This window comes from Maylandia zebra, linkage group LG2 (assembly GCF_041146795.1).
Source record: "Maylandia zebra isolate NMK-2024a linkage group LG2, Mzebra_GT3a, whole genome shotgun sequence".
Lineage (NCBI taxonomy): Eukaryota > Metazoa > Chordata > Actinopteri > Cichliformes > Cichlidae > Maylandia > Maylandia zebra.
In genome coordinates this window covers 31440872-31460532 of record NC_135168.1, presented here as the reverse complement: position 1 = coordinate 31460532, position 19661 = coordinate 31440872, and the positions used below count along the sequence as shown (strand labels likewise).

General features: G+C 40.8%; 1 protein-coding gene across 1 annotated transcript in view; it reads right to left on the bottom strand.

Annotated features, from left to right (window-relative positions):
• Window positions 1-15663, bottom strand: part of gabra4 (gamma-aminobutyric acid type A receptor subunit alpha4) — a 30148-nt gene extending 14485 nt beyond the window's left edge. The window contains exons 1-8 of the mRNA XM_004563171.3: window positions 15579-15663; window positions 15202-15376; window positions 14989-15107; window positions 12884-12951; window positions 12450-12670; window positions 11864-11946; window positions 6888-7031; window positions 6165-6317 (exon numbers count right to left, since the gene is read on the bottom strand). Coding sequence (XP_004563228.1) covers window positions 6165-6317; window positions 6888-7031; window positions 11864-11946; window positions 12450-12670; window positions 12884-12951; window positions 14989-15107; window positions 15202-15290 — 877 coding nt within the window. The 5' untranslated portion in view covers window positions 15291-15376; window positions 15579-15663. The remainder of the gene's footprint in view (window positions 1-6164; window positions 6318-6887; window positions 7032-11863; window positions 11947-12449; window positions 12671-12883; window positions 12952-14988; window positions 15108-15201; window positions 15377-15578) is intronic.
• Window positions 15664-19661: the final 3998 nt, after the last annotated feature.

Below are 19661 nucleotides of genomic sequence, written 5' to 3'. Positions count from 1 at the left end.
GTCATGTCTAGTCTCCATGTTTCCTGTTTTACTTTTACCTTGTGTTTCTTGTTACTACATGTTTAGTCTTACTCGCCCTTTGTCATTATGTCTCATTCTAGTCAGCTGTGTCCTCATGTGTCTCCTCATCACCTCATGTGTGTAGTTAAGTCCTCCGTCTTCCTGTGTTCAGCGTCGCGTTGTTTGTGTTACCTTCCCTACCCCTTCTCACAGTTTCCCAGTCAAGTCATAGTCATAGTTTCCCAGTTTATGTTCAGGTTTTCCCGCAGTTTAGCCTTGCTGTATTTTCGTGAGTTTCAGCCCTAAATAAAGGCTCGCTTTTCGTTAAGTCCACTTTTGTCTCCTCGCCTCTGTCTGCACTTGGGTCTTCTACTCTTGCAATCAACACAATCACAGGGTAGTTTTTGGTGTAGCACCTTCTTTGCAATTAGTTTCTCCCAGAAGCAGCCACCAACCTCATGGCACGACTCTCCAACTCGTCGAGGAACGCATAGTTTTCTCTCGTGACCAGTTATTGTGTCTAAGGAAACATGCGCCTGATGTCACAAGAGTAACCTCTTAATCGAAACTCATGGTCCTTTGTCTTCACTTTCACAGAGAAGATGTACTGTAGGATCATAAATGTGTGCCTCTTCATAGACCAAAGGACAATTACACTTTGGGACTTCCAGAACGATTACTGGCCATAAACTCTGATTTGAGACAATCACTGGAGTTGTTAAATGTCAAAAGTCTAGAAAGTTATAATTTGAGGCTTTAAGAAACACTCGTTTTACTTTAAGTGTACTTTTTATCTTGACTCTATTTGAAACCATGAAGCTTGAGCTCTAATCCTCACTCCACTCCTGTTTGTCTTCTTGACAAACCGCTTCTTTTAGGCTTAAAACAGGTCACTGCAGTGGAGTCATAGAGGCAGGAAGTCAAAACAGAGGCTGTAGGGAAGAAGAGGAGAAATCCAAACACAGACCACCTTCCAACCCAAACAGTCACACACGCGCCGGCTGAAAAGCAGCGGATAACAGCAGAACTCCACTGTCTCAAAGGCTCGACTCATGCGTCAATAGTCGGGCTGCTGTGATGCCTCTGTCATGCCGGACAGTTTGGGGCGGGGGAGGCAGGGGTAGAGCAGCAGGACTGTCAGATACATTGTCCGCTGAAGAAGAGCAGCAGTGATTCGCTCGTGCTATATTACACTGAGCGACACTCAGAGAGAGAGAGCCACACAGCATCATTTTTCACTAAGCAACTCAACAGCTGACGGCAAAAGCATTCACTATACCAAATGAATGCTTAGAGGTGATGTTGCAGTATGCGTGACACCTTTATTAAAGCCAAATGGTGGGGTGGGTTGTTGGTTGTGTTGGTGTCTGAGTATGTTATGATGATTTGACAGAGTGCTAGCTAACAAAATGCCAGTCAATAGAGGAGATGTGTGGATTTCATACATGGGGTCAGTACTACTGTATAAACCCACGTGTGGTTTTATGCAGACGTCTGTGCAGCATCATGAACGGTCAGCATATTAAATCAGAATCATTAATCACCACTGACACTTGTTTGGTTTTCTCTTAGTTAGCTTGTCATTAGTCATGGTGATGAGTTAATGCTAATTCTCTTGAAAGCAATGCAGGAATACTTTCAAACAGCGGCAAGCATCAGTGCCACTATCATTCAATAGACAACATGTCTATTGTCACACACTAATTAGTCTATTCTAGGGCAAACCCAAACAGTGTAGCAAGGGAGTATGGATAGCACGCAACTGGGTTACAGGCTAAAAACTGAAAGCAGGTTTTGCAGCACATCTATGAGCAGCCAGCATGCAGGGAGGCTATTGTTTGTAATGTTCATCTCGCCCACTTCGCTTTTAGGAAGACAGATGGATTTTGTGCTAATTTCATCCAACTTTCCCTTCCATTGGGTCTGGCTTTTGATCAATGCACCTTCATTTTAGCAAGAACTGTAGCAGTTCTGTGAAGTCTGACGAACATCTGCTCATTTTTACTGTTACAGCAAGATATTAGTATGGGTAGCAAACTAATTATTTATAATTTACTCAAACATATACTATATACACTATATATTTGGGTGTAATCTCAATTCATATTCATAAATCAAATATAGTGATCAATAAAGTAACTGGTTTGCTTGATGGCTGACCTGTGACTACCTTACTGTAACCAACAAAAACCTCTATGATCACATTGATTCTGTTTGTTTTAACCAGTGCAGTTTTGCATATTACAGGGGAGGGGGGGGGGGGCGGAGTAACAGATACAAAAGATGCACTCACTGACTGAAAATATAACTTGTTAAAGACTTTTTTCTTCAACACTTTGGAGCAGGGGTGCCCAATCCCAGCCCTCGAGAGCTACCGTCCTGCAGCTTTTAGATGCATCCTTGTTCCAACAAACCTGAATCAAATGAATGGCTTGTTATCAGGCCTTTGCCAAACTTGATGGCATGCTGAAGAGGTAATCAAACCATTTGATTCAGCTGTGTTGGAGTAGGGATGCATCTAAAAGCTGCAGGACGGTAGCTCTCGAGGGCTGGGATTGGGCACCCCTGCTTTAGAGCACTTTAATGATAGAGTAGCTCTGGTGTGAAAATGCAATATTTTAATGACTGTACTACAGGCAGAACGTGATCTGGGATTGTCCATCCATTTTCTTCTGCTTATCTGAGTTCAGGTCGCGGGGGCAGCAGTCAAAGCAGACTCGCCATGGCCACCTCTTCCAACTCATCTGGGGGACACAGAGTCGTTCTCAACCCATCCAAGTTTTAGTGAGGGAGAAACGTATTTAATCCCCTTTTGACCAGCAAGAATTTGGATCAAGTATATTATCGAACGAAAGTTTCATTGGCAAGTATTTAAGGATTAGGACTGCACAATTAATCAGAGTTTAATCTCAATCACGATTTTGGCTTCCCACAGTTACTGAGCGATACTGAAAATGGAAAGCAAAAGTAAATCGAGTGCTCCCTACATCAGCGCCTCACCTCAAGTCTGCATGTGCCAATCACAGCTGTTCCCTGCACTGCACTGCTTGTTTTCTGTCTGGAGGAGTACCACTGTATTCAAAGACAGATTATGCAACAAAATTCAAATGTCTGCCACAAAAGAAGGCAAAGAGCTGGACCCTAGAAGGCTTCAGAAAAATGGTCAACATACTGGAAAAAGATGTTATTCCCTCCCCAACTAAGTGACAAAACATGTGCAGTACACAAAGCAGGGGTAGATAGGTCAGGTACTTTACTTTGAGTTTTATTTACATCAACAATGAATTTAGTATGGCCTTTATTTTATTTGTTTGCTTTTAGATGTACTTAGGCCAATTGAAGAAATGCAGTGTCGCCTGCAAAGACGTTTTAATTAACAGAAATGCAGCACACTGCAAAACTGAAAGCACTCCCCTGTCAATTTCATTTTGTGTTACGTTTTGGTACAATTCTTTTTATTTATGTTTCTTATTTTCCTTCTAAGGGATGCACTGAATTTAGGAGACTGAGGAGAAGTAATTTTATTTTTGTCAGGGGGATTTTGGGTTATGTTTGAATTGTTGATTTCTTATGTTAATATCATGTGCTATTGTCAAGTTAAGGGTTGTATTATTTAGGAGATAACACTAAGTCCTAGTATTATTATTAGTTTGTATTAGTTAGTTATCCATGTCCCCTGGTTTATGTGTCATGTTCACTGTTGGGAAGGTTACTTTTCAAATGTATTCCACTACAGATTACAGATTACATGCCCCAAAATGTATTTTGTAACGTATACAGGTAAGTTACTCAATGAGAGTAACGTATTCTGAATACTTTGGATTACTTAATATATTATCATGCTTTTTACAACTACATGAATGTCCTATTGCTGTGTGATTTATTACCATTATTGAAGGTTACTCTTCATACCAATACCGACTAGATTTTTAAATCTTAATATAAAATGAGTAACAGTCGGATGGACATTAGGTAAGGCTGCACTTTATTTTATTTTTATTTTTTTTAATCAAATTTAAATAATAGACTGTTCACTTCTTTACAAACCGTTTAAATTATGAATTCAGAAGGAGTTTCTTATTTTGCTGACTGTAAGCAAATAAAATTAGCTATAAATTAAGTTACAGAACAAATGAAAAGATAACAGAAGTTTGTTGATCATGTCGAGTTTGACAGTGGAGGTTTTTAACGTGACCGCTAACAGGGCCGGTAGTCTTAGCGCTGACTGTGAAATTCATCAACAAGCCATATGACCTTAGACAACACAGAACAAATACAAACAAACAAACAAATGGCCGACCCATGACTCACAATAGGAAATCAGATTAAAGCTCACAGCACTGAAAAAGAGAGCTTAAGACAAGAAAAGCTCATTGGAAATCCCACAGAGTGTAAAGGACTTAGTCACACTAGAGACAAAACTGGACGGCATCTAGGAAAAATTCATGGTTACCCGGTGACTGCATGGCATTTTTTGCAAGTAGTACACTCAATCTGTGGAAGACCACTTTTGGTCACAATGTGATTGCACGGGTAGTTGTTGGAAGGCAACCTGTCTCCACAAAATTAAAGTCCCCCTTGGACTCAAACATTTGCAAATAATTTCTGTCCAACGCATAAACGCAGATTGACAACTTTTTCAGTCAGTCTGAGTCGGTCTGTGTCCATCAGTCCATCAACTCAGCTGGTTGTATTTTGGTTATGTTCCTATATAAAAGCAAGGTTGCTGTGTGTAATTCTGCAGTTAAATCTGCATTTTGCAGCAACTACGTCACTATTTGTGGAGGACTTTCTGTTTCAGATCTATGAGCATCTTAGTCAATGTGAATTTCAGTCGATGCAGAAAGCAACAGATTTGTTATTTGGGCTAATTTGTGAACGTTAATTGCTGTATCGCCACAAACAGACTGCACGTAGCTGCCAACTTGACTCCATTCAAACTGATAGCACACTAACACCACCTAATTATCACCATCTTGATGCACCAAATTGTGGACCTGGTCTTTAAATAAACCATTTCAAAGGCAAAAACATCATAAGTTTGTTCCATACTGGTGCAGTAATTTTGTGACTTAGTGTGACTGTAGCTGTCCTGGTCCGGGATCGGTGACCCAGGGTTTTGTGTTTTGTTGTTGATTTCATCATGATTTATCATTGCTAGTGTCGTTTTCAACACCCCCCCCCCCCCCCCCCCCCCCCCCGCGGTCTTTTCGCTACTCGGGTTAAACAAACCCCAAACCCCAGTAGCTGTCTATTGTATTGAGTGTCCACTACAATAAAAATAAAAGCGTTCTAACATCTCACCTGCTTGTTTTTATTAAGGTATGTACACGTATGTACATGTACACTATTTTTATTAATAGAGATTTCACTACTGAGGTTAAACATAATATATAAGTCACTTAGATCACTTCTAAATGTTAATGTTTGGTTTATTTCAGTGTTTTATTTGTTCCTGAGTAAACCGGTTTGGCTGTGATTAAAGTTAAGCTTCATAACATATTACTCACAGTTAAATTAAGAGGGGACGGCAGTAAAAACTCCGGACCTGTGTGTGACATCATCAAGTACGAGGGTGTTCCAATTGTACAAATCGCGAGTCCGTACTCGCGTTCTCGGCGAGTCCGTACTTGCCGAGAACGCGAGTACGTACTCGCGTACTTGAGAATTGAGAAAGGGCCTCAGATTAGCCCCAGCTGTGCTTTCTTCCTGTTTTCCATTCCCTCGTTACTCCCTGGTGTGTTTTCCTCTGTGTTTTCAGCCATTTCCTAGTTACTGGTCCTGGTTTGTTTCCAGTTTAGTTTTGTATTTGAAGTAAGTTATTTATGGCCAAAATAAAGCTTGTCATTAGCAACTACAATAAGGAGGACATCTTTCCCCATCTGATTAAAAATGTTTATTTCAACCACACGTGCAGTATTACTGCTTGTAAATGCTTTTTGAGCCAAACATATTTTAGAGAATTACTGTAAGAGGTGAAAATAAAATAGAATGGGAAACTTTTTGTTTCCCGTAATCACCGCGTGCTGAAGCATCGCCTTGTTGTGTTGACTGAATAGATACTCCAGCTCTGATTGCTCCATTGGCATGCAGGCACCAAATAAACAGAGAGAGAGAGGAGCAGAAAGGCAGTGCAGCATGAATGCTGTGTGAAGTCTACATACCGAAAACTGTGCGCGCTGGGACTGATTCTTTATTTATCCAGAAGGACACTTGGGAGAGGATTACTGTCATTATGCAGGGGATATACGTCTGAATCATGAAGTAGCCCATTTTACGTTTCAAGTGGAAGTAGACCGTCATGACCACATATTCACCTGGGGGATCAACAGAAATGAATTAGTTTCATTAACAAAGAATTTGAAGTTGCAGGCTGACAGATTTCATTAATGCAGCTCCAGACAGATGTCACATTTGATCTGGTTTTCTCCCCTCACTTCTACATTGTGTCCATTTGCACTCTGCTGTAGCTTTCTGCTGCTAAAATCTTTTTTTTTTTGGTGTGGTGTGTGGGGCTTTCAGTATTTTTGCGAGCCAACTGGCTCTGAAATGTCTCAACGCATGATGTTTGAGGGTTTCATTTCACAAGACTGTGTGCTAGCCATGGTCCAGTAGACCCACTGTCATGTCTGTGCAAGTGTCAAAACTCTATATCCCCCCAATATGCGACGCCCAAATCTGTCTTGTGGAAACACAGTGTAGACTTGGCAAATCTTCCAAGTATGATTCAATATAATGCGCTCAGACAGATGTGGATCTTTTCTTTTCATAAAAAAGCAGACTCTTTTGTAAAAGTGATAAATGAACAGCAGTGTCCCATTATTCCTCGAGCGTTCACTGTAACTCGGTTGATAAAGCAGGACGGTGAAAGGATGAGCAAATCTCACCTGTGATGGATTTAATCGTTTCACTGGAGACCGTCTGGCCAATGAGATCATACTGAACGAGGCTGGAGGACTCTGGAGGGACCTCCACTGAATGCTCAGGCCCTTTGGTCCAAGTATAGATCATCTCCGTTTTAGGATAGGCATCTGTGGGCAGACAGCAAAGCCACACCGACATGAGTCACTGACTGTAAGCTGTGAGCAGTGCAGCAGAAAAACAAGATGCTCAGAAGAAAGCAGCTCTTTGTATACTGTAAACTGTCCATATGTGTGCAGGATTTTACTTTGATATAATTGAAACATTATCATCACTGTAGATTTCTTCTTGTCACCAACCAGCTGTTAATAGCACCTTTTCCCCTTTACCACTTTTCTCCTGTTTTCCTTTGGATTGCCATTCTTCACACTGTTTGTATATGTGATAAATGCTACATCCTCTAGCACTTCTGCTTTTCCTTCTCAGATAATGGGGTTGCTATTCCTGGAACAAATTCTGCATATTGTTATGTAAAAGTGCATTAAACCAGAAACCATTAGGAACGAGCTACACATTAGTTATTTTGTCTGTTGTCAACTGTTGTGGAAATTGCTGCTAAACTTAAAACATCTGCATTTATTGGGCCGGTGCAACAACACAAGTTTTCATTTACTAGCCAGCTTTTACCCGGACTTCATTTTCCTGGTGACGTGGCTGCTTACGGTTAGGTTCATACGTTTTTGGAGGGATTATGTATAAAAATGGCCATCATTCCAAAGTAATGAATCCAGTTATTTTGTTTGAACTTGAACTCAAAAATCCAAGATGAATTTGTTGCAGACTTTCAGCTTTTAATTCCACTGTGTTGATGTACAGAGGCAAAATTATTATTGTGTCATTATCCACAAACCTGTGGATCTAACTGTATGTAGCACTTTTTTACTCAGAGCGTTTTTATTCCAAGCCTTTTATTCTGAAAGATGCTTGGGCAGGTTGGGAGTTTGTTATCTTGCTCAAAAGCACATCAGTATGCTTACTGGAAGAACTGGGAAGTGAACCAACCTTCCCATTAAAAGACAAGCTCTACTTCCTTGGTGGGTTGGTGTAGTGAAACTAAGTTGAATTAATATATTTTATATGCAGCATGTATTATATTGCCTTTATTTTATTGCCTAAATTTAAAGAAAAGACAACTAATTCAAATTGATAATAACCTTTATCTCTACAGTTGTTGCTTTGTCTGTTGATAAAGGTTCAACGGTAACTTTATTGTCCCCAATGGGAAATTGATTTGCATGTCCACCCATGAAGCAACACAAAAAGCAAACAAACACACACACAAAAAAAGATCAACGTTAACGTTAATGCTTAAATATATTATAATAAACTAATAATTGATTAATATAATAATTTTTTTTTTGCTTTAAGTAGGATATGTTATAGATAATTCAATTAATTAAGTCGTGTCCAATATTCCTACATTTGAGGTCTTTAAAGGTTCCTGTTAATAAAGTTGATATTCTTATTATTAGATTCTACTAGAGTAGCTTTGCATGACTCATAATTAAAATCAATCCCTATTTGTCTTACACTGGGCCTTAGTGCTGCCCCTCAGTTCATCCTGTGTCTGAAATGAAAATTTGGAGGAACTGATTGGCTGATTGGTTGCCCCTCTCAAAACAGAAAAGAGCAGTTGGGTGGGGCCTCAAATGTCCCTGTTACACTCAAAATATGTTTCTTCACCCTTAATAAACATGAGACAATCATTTTGAGTAAAATGCAACTAAAATATGCAGCGTATTAGATCACCATCCTGTGTGAGGTTTATGCCTCATCTGCGCTACAGTAACAGTAGTAAATTGGTAATTACCAAAGTAAATTTTTATGTTTTGTATGTACTGTTTTACAAAAAAGCAGAAAAAATGTATTTTTGCAATTATTTGCTTGTATTTCTGAACAGAAAAACATTTTAGTGGCTGAATGTTATGCTCGATTTATTTAGTCTCAGAGAAGTTCAGTGTGCCAGCTCAAATTTACATATGAAAATGTAAAGTTTGTCAAAAACATATCTTTTTGTTTCAAACAGGTTTTATAGGTGTAAAAATGTAGACAGTCCCCTCTAAGTGAATCACAACAAAAACAGACAAGAAGTCTCCACCAAAAACTTTTCACGAATAATTTTTTTATTGGTTCTACCAGATTGACTCATCATCTCACCTCCACTCAAGCATGAATAATTCACTAATCTGCATAAAGAAAATGATTCCAGTGCAGGTTTTACAATCTATTTTGGTAATTGTGGACCACACCATGACATCAGAACAAATGAAAGTAAAAATATATGATAACAGTAAAACTGTCCAATTAGTAAAGACTCAAGCTGCCACTTTGTGTCTAATTAAAGTTGTAACAGTCACACATTATATTACAAGTTTGTTTATTCCCCGTTGTTGCTTCCTCTCTGTTTTATTTTGTTTTTTGTGCGTTTTTTTTTCTGTATTCTGTATTCTCACTGGCGAGATTGACCAGAGTGCGAATGCAAAACAAAATGCCAGTTGTCTTGGCCTGCCACTCCCTATGGGACTCCGTATCGGCAGGATACCAACTGTGCTGCCAAAATGAAATGACTCTGGTGTGTCATGGAGTGGAACGCAGTGCCTGTGCACACAAGTCCAGATGGAGAAACAGAAAAAGGAGACGGTGAGAGGAGAGAGAGGGGGAGAGATGGAGGAAAAATGAAGGCAGGGCAGACAGCGAGAAAATTAGCACGCAGGCACACATCGACACATGCACCGGCTATGGAAAATAGCTGCATAGGTCTGCGCTATCCTGAGGCAGAGGAAGGGATTCTGACCTTTCCCTCGCTTCAGGCCACATCAGATCCATGGTTGCTTCCTCCTGACTGGAGGCTAGCAGCAGCAGCACAGGATGGTGAAAGGACGGGAGGAGGGGGGATGACAATAACCGAGGAATGTGAATTTGTCCTCCGCAATGTCACCAGATTGGGTAATTGACAGCGGGTGTAGAGGCAAACTCGTTGTCTTTTTTCCTCTCCTTTCTCTTGCAGATGTAATCTTCAAATCGCTGCTGCTCTCTGATAAGACGCAGCTGCTCGTTTTTTGAGAAGCTCCTTTATTTGAAATAAGTCATTTCTGCTGACCAGTGGGCCCACTGTGAACACTGGTGCTGAGTTGGGCGTTTATTGTTCACGATGAAGAATGAAACGTTTCATTATTAACTATAGCATTTAGTCGCTTTCTGCTCAGCTCTTTAGCGCTCCTTTTCAGCACAGCATCCATTTCAGTACCAAGAGGAGGAAAGTGGCTTCATGAACTGAGCTAGGACAATATTTTCTTTGTCTTAGCCTTCCACTGGTGTTTTCTCTTTTTTTACCCACTCTGCTTAGTTTAGATTCAGATTCAGTCTAAACGCTCTTATTTGGTTGTTTATAAAGTGGTCACGCTATCCTAACCGACTGCTACACAGCAGCTGTCACACTATTCATCTTAGAATCCAGCTTTTTTTGTCCTTTCAATAAAGTCACTTCAATTGTGTAAGAGTGGAATACAACTGATTTACAAAATAATCATCCAGGTAACTCACATCAGATCTTTGCGTATTACACGCTCATTACACTGCCACCTGTTTTAATGTGCAAGTTTATCTGAGTTACAAGAAGTAAAGAACCAGAAGTGGGTTATTTGCTTACACTTCTACTGTACTCTTGTATGTTTAGCTCAAAAATTAATTTAACTGAATTGACTTACTCCAGTATTTTACATTGCTGTGACATTTTCTTCATTTTTGAGGTGATGAAACTGATTATTTTTTAATTAACTGGAAGTATTTTGATGGTTCACTTTCCATTTAGAAATGATCATTTCAGAGTGCTTTTTCTTTTGTGTACATCTGCCATAGTGTGCAGCTGTTCTTTGGTATTGCAAAGTCCAAAGTGGGAGTGCTGGTGAAATTCCAGGATTTCAGCTTTAGATTAAAAATCTTAACTAAGATTTTCTACACTCTCTGTCACACTGAGTTACTCTGTGTCGAGTTGCTCAGGCAGCGTTTTGTTTATTTTTATGTTAGACTCTCAAACATGCAACAGAGTGAGAATACACAATGACTGGATATTGATTGTGTTTACAAATCACTAATTGTTGTATTTAATTTTAAAAATTATACTTACATTACTCGCGTCTTCCCAAACTAACAGACTTACAATGCTACAATGCTGTTATGTTATGTTATTACTCAGGTACAAATTTTCACTGTGATAATGACTTATTAATAAAATCATTTGACAAAACATTGAGGACGAACAGAATTCACATTCTGATAAAATGATAGATTTTTTAAAACTTTGAGTCCTTTTCCTCATTCAAAGGCACTGCAGGAATATTAGAGGTTAACAGTAATCTTACATGCATGTTTGGATCACTTTGTCCTGTCAGACCTAATCAGCAGCCTCTTCCTGTTTTCTCTCTTGTAGCACAGCCAGAACATTGAAAGGAGGCTCACTAAAATGGTACCGTTTATTTCCTGTCATGATGTAGCTATATAAAAAGAAAATAAATCATCATGTCTTTCTCCTCATCTCAGCTTCTGTCCATTTAGTTTATATTTAAATAATACCATTAATATTAATAATAAATCCTATTGGATGGATGGATAAAATACTGACTTTGTACATATACCGAATTTCCCGGAGGAACCCACCCGAGGGATTAATAAAGTTTCATCTAATCTATCTACATTAGTACTCTACACTAAACTCCTGGTGTTGTAAGTGTTGTTCATCTGTTTGCATATTTTTGCATGTTTTCAATAAGTTTATGTTTGAAAAATGCTTTTTTTTATATGTCATATTGTTACTATTACTTCTACTTAATTTCCCCCTTTTATAAACTATATATGTTGCAGTTGTAACAAAGCAACTGTGCAAACTGTGTGTCAATAAAGTTTTCTGATGCTGATGTCACCAACTCACACATAAAGAACTTACAGCTGCCAAACTTGAGGGGGCATGCATGTGCATCCATGGGGAAGTCCACGAGCTTCATGGGACACTCGGCGCTAATCGTCAGCCTGTTGCAGAACAGAGGAGAAGCGTTTGACTTAGAACCAATAACAAGGCAATAAGGGCTTTCTTTTAAAGGTACACCAAAAACTACTGCCTACATGGTTCTATTTGTTCAGGTATTTTAAAACAAACAAAGGTGGTTTTTCAATTGTTGCTATGCAATCATTGATTCTGCTGATCTTTATATAAAAAAGGCCAATTACTATCAAACAATCAACTGCTCTCCTGAATGAATGTGAAAGTTTGGCATGTGCACTGCCTCCACACAGCTCTCTACTGTGTACACAGCGAGAGCGGGTTTTTGATTTCACAGGAAATCTCTTTCATTGCTTTATAACAAACAAAGTCTGTCATCCCTCCTATCCCATTTTAATGAGCAAAAAACACTAAAAAGAGAAAACAAATACATGAAGTGTAACTAACACAAGCAGGCTTTTTAGATGGATGCAAAATTAGAGCTGGCTGCAATCTGTAGATTGGCATATTATTCGAGTTAATATATAAGTACCTCATGGTGTAGAGGATGGTGCCGTTCTTCATGATGCGGAACAGCCTGTTGGGCGCCGTCATGTTGTGAGCGACGGACCTCTTGCCGTTCCTGAAGAAGGTGTCCGGTGTCCACACCTTTGTTACCATCAGGTTGTTCAGCCTGAGAATCTCTATCGGGCCCTCGTACATCAACCTCCGGTCTACCCACATCTGGCGAAAAAATACGTCCATTGTGTATTCCTACGTTGGGAAAAAAGGACCAAAAATAAGACCAGCTGGAAGAAATTGCTTCGGTTTTTCATCCAAACATAAAGCAGGCTTGGTTGAGTGGCTCTTGGTTGAGCAAGATAGTCATTATCTTCAAGTATTGATCTCTGTGTCTTCTGTAGTTTGACACTCAATTTAGAATAAACAAAAAGAAAGTCATAAACAAACATGAGATAGGATAGGTACCATTTCAACGTCTGAGACAGGCCCAAAACTTGTCACATAAATGTCAGTCTTGACCTCAGTCACAGGACCTGTTGAGATAATGAAACAGACAAGTGTCACGTTTAATGACCGTTTACTGGTGTAAATCCTTCAGTGTCGCGGTCATAAAAAGACAGGAGTCCTATTCATACTTGTTTAGCCAATCTAAAAGCCTTGCAGTAACTTATCTCTTCCAGAGCTGTAGCACCTTTGTTGCTGTTTCCATTCTGTTCACTTTAAAGCGAAGCTGGTACGCCTGCATGTCTGAACATCTCTGCTGACAGGCTGCTTTACAACCAGCAGTGAGGCATCTCTTTGAGAAATATGGCCGTAGAAACCCAGAACTGTACTTTTAGAACTTGAACTGTGCATTAGGACGTTTGTGTGCTGACATACACACAATTATGTAACCACACTCACTCAAACGTGCCAGCTCAGAGGCCCATCTTCAGTGGGCACAACTACCAGGCTTGTGCACAACTCAGCAGCGCTCGTGTTGTGATACACTAAACCACAAAGCAGTATGTTGCGTATGCAAATCACATAAAACATTGTAGAGAAAAAGGTCATTAAAATGTTGCCATAATGTTCCCATGAAAACATGTCATGCATGTCGTTGGCTTTCTACTTCCCCCATGCTGTTAAAGAGTTTCACTAAGGCGTTCATGCTCATTTCACAGTCTTAACCCTGCAATGCCAAGTGCATCATATTTGACAGATGAGTTTTAGAAACCTGTCATTTTCCCCCCCAAAAAAACCTAAAACAGCTGCATAGAAATGGCAGTCTGATGCAAATCTGATGCAAATTACTGGGCTGAGCTGTCTACTAAGGTTGGTGGGTCAACCCCTGGCTTCTTCACTCTTGGGCAGTTTCTTCATGGGCAAGAAACTGAACCTCAAGTTGCTCTCTGAGTGTTAACTGGTAAATGGTTACTGGACTAGTTCTTGTATAGCACTTTTCTACTCTACCTGAGCACTTAGAGCACTTTATACAACTTGCCTCACCCATTCATACCCAAGCACATGCGAGCACTGTTTTTTCTTTGGTTAAGTGCTTTTTGTCTAACATTCATAGACAGACTCTATTGGATCCATCAAAGAGCAACTTGGGGTTAGCATCTTTCCCATGAAGACCGGAGCAGCCAGGGATCAAACCACCAACCTTCCTATTATTAGATTACCTCATTAGAGTGTGAATGTGTATGGATGTTAAAAAGAAAACACTTTGCCATAGAAAAAGAAAGGTGTTGGCATGAATGGGTATGAATGGATTAATAAGGCATGTTGTGTAAAGTGCTCTGAGTGCTCAAGTAGCCGTCCATTTAACATAAAATTTCTCAGCTTCAATAAAAACCAGTTTCAAAAACTTGGAATTTTCTGGCAATTATTTCATGGTTCAGGCTGTAGACTGTTAGGCTGTGCAAATAAAAGTGCACTTTTTTTTTAATTATGGCATATTTGATGGTCATTTTATGTTTTTTTCTTAGAAACGTGTTCTTCCTCCCCACCATCACCAAGTGCTTGTTCACAGATCAATGACATTCTCTCTCCACCCCTGCAGGAGCTTTACTTTACAGTATCAAGTGCCTTGAGATGACTGCAGCTGTGAGCTATATAAATAGAATACACCAAAATTGAAATCTTTAGCCTCCCTCAGCAAGTGGATTGTTCCCTCTGCTCATTTAGAGCGCTTCAGGGGTGTAGTATGATTACTATGGGTGGAACTGACTTGATTTAAACCACACTAATGGGGTGTTTTGTTGCTCAGCAGTGAGTTTGCAGCTATCTTTAGAGTACATTTTACGTTCTCTTACATTAAAAAGTCCAATAACAAGCGAAGCTCCCTTTTTAGTGGTTTAAAGATGTCACCGGATGCTTTTATTACTCGATAATGTGGTTAGAGCTACGAGGTATGGCTTTTAAAAATAAATTTTTAAAAAGTAGCATAAATTACAGAAGAAATAAAATTTCACCTGGTGGTTTTAAGATTCTGGATATTTCCGAGTGGTTACATAGCTGATATGACTACTTTTATTGCAGAACACTCTCAATAGTGCGCAAAAATAGTGCGCATTTTTCTAAAATACCTCCGAATCCAGGTCGCAGCCTGTTGTCATAGCCGTCCAGAAGTCGGTCCAAAATGCGAGTGAAATTCTCCGGATAGATCCTTTCATCCTTTTTTGTCTGCGCAGAGATTTTCTTCATACTATGAAGAAGAAGAAGAAAATCGGGATACTTGTAAGTTGAGGGCTGAAAACACAGCTCGGCGGCAGGTTTCAGCATCGCGGACAGAGACTCACCAAGTCAGCAAACAGAAAAAGTAGAAGAGGGTCCGAGTAAACGCGGGGCGCATCGCTGTCACCATCTCCTTCTTCTTGGCAGAAACCATCCTTGCATGCCATACTTCAAGCCTCTTCACATCTCACCACCACCAGCACCAGCAGCAGCAGCACCACTACCAGCGGCAGCAGCTGCCTGTGTCCCGGAGTAAAAAAAAAGGGAAAGAGGAGCAGTAGGCAGGGAGCGACACAGGGCAGAGCGGCGCAGAGAGGAAGAGGGAAGTTGAGAGCCCTTTTCCTCCCGATCCTGCAGTCTCTCTGCCAGGCGCGCAACACAAACTCACACGTGCACACGCGCGCACACACACAAACACGCACACACACATACGCGCACACACCTTCACCCCGAGCCCTGGTCACCTCTGGTCCGCATCTAAGCTGCTCTGCTGCTGCTCAGCACCCAGGCACACAAACAGTCCTTCCCCTCTCTCCCTCTCTTCTTCACTCTGTTTGCTTCAGTGTCTCACTTCTTTCTCTCCCTCCTCTCTCTCTCTCTCTCTCTCTCTCTCTCTCTCTCTCTCTCTCTCTCTCTCTCTCTCAGACACACACGCGCGCACCTCCTTTGGTCAGGACACAGATTAGACGTGCGCTGCTTTGAAATAGCTTAAGCTCACAAGAGTCACATCTCTGACTTCATCCTGCTGTCAAAACTGGAGAAGCAGGAAGCAGAGGCTTTCTCCATCTCCTCAAAGCCCATCTCAGCCCCTCCGCCTCCACCCATCAACATCTTTTTGCATTCAGTTTCCAGCTCTAAGAAAAAAGTGTACTTTTTTTAGTCACCAAATCTCCAACAAATGAAGATCTTCTCACTCTGACCTCAGCATCGCTGCTCTGTGACAGCGTCGCACGCAGCCTATAGCCTACATGTTGAACTAGTTTCAGGAATGCAATGGTGAGCGCCTGTATTAAGATTCAAATGGGTCAGTCTTGTCGCAATACGCAATCACACACACACACACACACACAAAGGCACACAGGTACTGTAGAGGAACTGGGACAAGCCACATGCTGCTTCACAGATTTCTCTGCACCTGGGACAAGCACAAGACCTTCACTTGTGTGTGTGTGTGGTGTGTAAACTGTGTGTGTGTGTGTGTGTGTGTGTGTGTGTGTGTGTGTGTGTGTGTGTGTGTGTGTGTGTGTGTGTGTGTGTGTGTGTGTGGAGCTGAAGGTGAAGTGCGGGTAAATCTCAGGATAAACAAGATGTCTGGGTTCCACCACACTGGCTTTCCTGATTAGTTTTGAAGTGAACACACACACACGCACACATGCACATTTTACTTTTTTTAATTTTAGCTGAAACAGAAGCCACTTAGTGCAATGCAAAGCTGAAAAAACATCATGTAGATATATTACATGCAGGCTGAAGTCATGCAGTCTTATACCGCAGCTCCCAATCCCCTGCACAGCCGCCCACCCCAGCCCTCCCACAATACACTAAAGCAAGGCGGCTCTGTGGGGGATGAGTAATACGTGTGTTCTTTGTGGGGCCCGGCTTTCGTCCAGCGTGTGTGTGTGTTTTTTCCTTCTTTCTTTTTAGACATTTTATTGCAGTTTGCTCTTTTAATGGAAGCACTTTGGACATAGGGTAAAAAAAGAGGGTGTAACAATATTCATTCAGCAAATGCCTCGAAATATCAGATGTAGAGTTGTAGGAAAAGTAACGTTTGCCTTATTATGCAATGATGACCTTTTCCTGTGAGTATGGCCAGTGTTTAAATTACTGTGCCTGGTGCATCATTGTGTTAACATTTGTGCCCTTAACGTACACACACACACACACACACCCTAAGAAAATTGCAAGAGGTCTCTAATTTAGTTTTGGTTATTGGACTCTCCTGTGGGTTGTGTTTTGTGCACGTGTGTTTGCCTCGGAAACTGTTTGCCCTGTGATTCCTTGAAACTGTTTCTTCTGCTTTGTAAGCTATATGCCCTGCAGCAGCAAAAAACTGCGACGATAACCCAGTTTTTTAACAGTGTGAGCGCATGTGTGTGTGTGTGTGTGTGTGTGTGTGTGTGTGTGAGAAGGAGGAGGGTAGAGGAGGAGCAATGAGGCTCTGATTGTTGGTCAGTGTGTGTGTGTTGAAAGCGGGTTGAGGGGCATGCCAACAGAGGGTCATTACATTACCTCCTGTAGGAGCCGTGCAGGGCCTGCTGGCAGCCATCAGAGAGTCCCAGCCCGATGACACGCGCGCGCACACACACACACACACATGCACACACACACCTACAGCTGCTGCGGCAGGGCTTGTTAACTCAAGCTCAGCACATGTGAAAGACTGCTGTCTTCACTGTGTTTCACTTAATCTGCCAGAGTGGTGAGATCATACAGTAATTCTGTGCTCTTTTCTTACAGTGGAAAGTGACATTTACTTACTTAGCACGTCACTGTTACATGGTATCAACATGTAAAGCACCACAAAAAAATCACTTTCACTCCATAAGAACTTATATGACCATTATTACTCATATCATGTTCTCTGCATTACAGAGAACATGATCGGTTAGACAGTTATTACCTCGTTTCTTCTCCTTGATTTGCTTTCCTTTCTCCTCTTTACTGTCTCAATTTCACTTCCTGTTTTATTTTGAAGGCTCCTCACATGGCTTTTACTTTCCTGTTTTGTTCTTTTCCCACCCTCCCTAGCGTCTGAGTCTACCTGTCCCTTATTGGCCTTCACTCTCTGGTGTGTATCGAGTATTTTGTCGTTTCTCTGCCTTGTACCTCCTTGGCTCCTCTGTCCCCCCATCCTCATGCCTGTGCTCCAGACAGCAATTTCTCTGCACCATGCTGAAGCATGTTTCAATTCATAAAATGGATCTGGAGGACAGTCGATTGAGAATAGAGGAGCTGTATTTGAGTTGTATTCTCCGTGGAAGTGCTTATATACGTCATAGATAAGAGAGGCATTGTACACAATGTTTCCGTGTATTCATAATTTATTTCAGTTATTTAAAATGATTCTGCTTTTTGCTGTGCGTGTGTGTGTGTGTGTGTGTGTGTGTGTGTGTGTGTGTGTGTGAGAGAGAGAGAGAGAGAGAGAGAGAGAGAGAGAGAACGAGAGACTGAGTTTCATTGTGAATTTAATTAAAGTACTTCTAAAAATAAAAGTTGTCATGAGGACTGTTATGCTCTTCTGGCATCTGAAATCATAACATACAGCAGTCGGCTGTAACAAAGCAACTGACAGATGATGCAGCTGTGCCAAACGTCATATTTAATTGACTTTGCTTTAAAATGAACGCTGCGAGGCAAGGATGTCTAATTTTTGTGTGTCTCTTCCTCACCTCCTCAGCTCGCTCTCATCTCTGGTTGGATTTCAGCTGACTTCATGTGTGGAAATCAAGCGGGAGCATCAGCCACTGAAAAATGAAGCCTGACCACATGAGCTGAAAACTGCAGTTTCACAAATGGCTACTTGAGGCCAGAGCCACAAGCGAGGTAGTCCCCACAGACTCCTTGGTTAAAAGGAACAAATTAACAGCAGAAATATCCATGTTTGCAGCCTGTTACTAAGACACTTGTCTCTATAACTAATTTCCCCTTTGGTGAAAACCGCATGATTGATAGACATTTTTACAGTTTCTTTTTGATGTAGCAGCTTTCCAGTTTCAGTGGGAAGGGCTAATAGTTGAGACCGAGAGGCGGGGCTTCACAGGTACTACCTACTAGCGGCCATCTTAACTCAGCAACTCAACAACAATGTTTCAAGTTCAGATCCAACTAAACAGCGTCGTAAACTCCTAAACAGCATGTAAAGATTTTTTGTCCTTTCCTCTTGTCACTTGCTTCACTCTTAACTAGCTAGAGAGGAAATGTTAGCTAGGTTGCATTAGCTAGCTGACGTCCTTGCGATGCACTCCCCCTATGAGCCAGAAGCTGGGGGTAGCCTAGTGTTTTCATTGGTGCAGTAAAATTATTCTAATGGAAAAGGCCTAGGGCAATGACAGGAAGTCCCGCTGTCCTTTCATCTGAAGCTTCTAGAGAAAAATGCGTAAGTGTAAAAAAGACCTTTTTAAATTGAAAAGCAGTGGCATCGAAAAGAAACTGAAGAACCCCCCCCCACACACACACACACACACACACTGTAAACAAAAAAGGTCAGTCAGTGTAAACAAATCTCTTTATTAAGGTTGTTAAACGCTTTTTTTAATGTTGGTATTTTAGCTTTCAGTGGAGCTTTTTATGTCTTTTTATATAATCATAAAAGCGACATAAGCTTTCATGCCACTGTTTCCATTTTTGGGTTTCAGATTTCAAAGATTGGCATCTATTCTGGTGGCATGAAATGTAATTTGATGTCTTAATAAAAAATGAATAAATAATGTGATTTTCTTTTTCAGCTTTTTTCTTAACAATGATTTTGATTATTATCAACACTGTTAATTTATCACATCTGTGACAAAACCCTAACACTGGG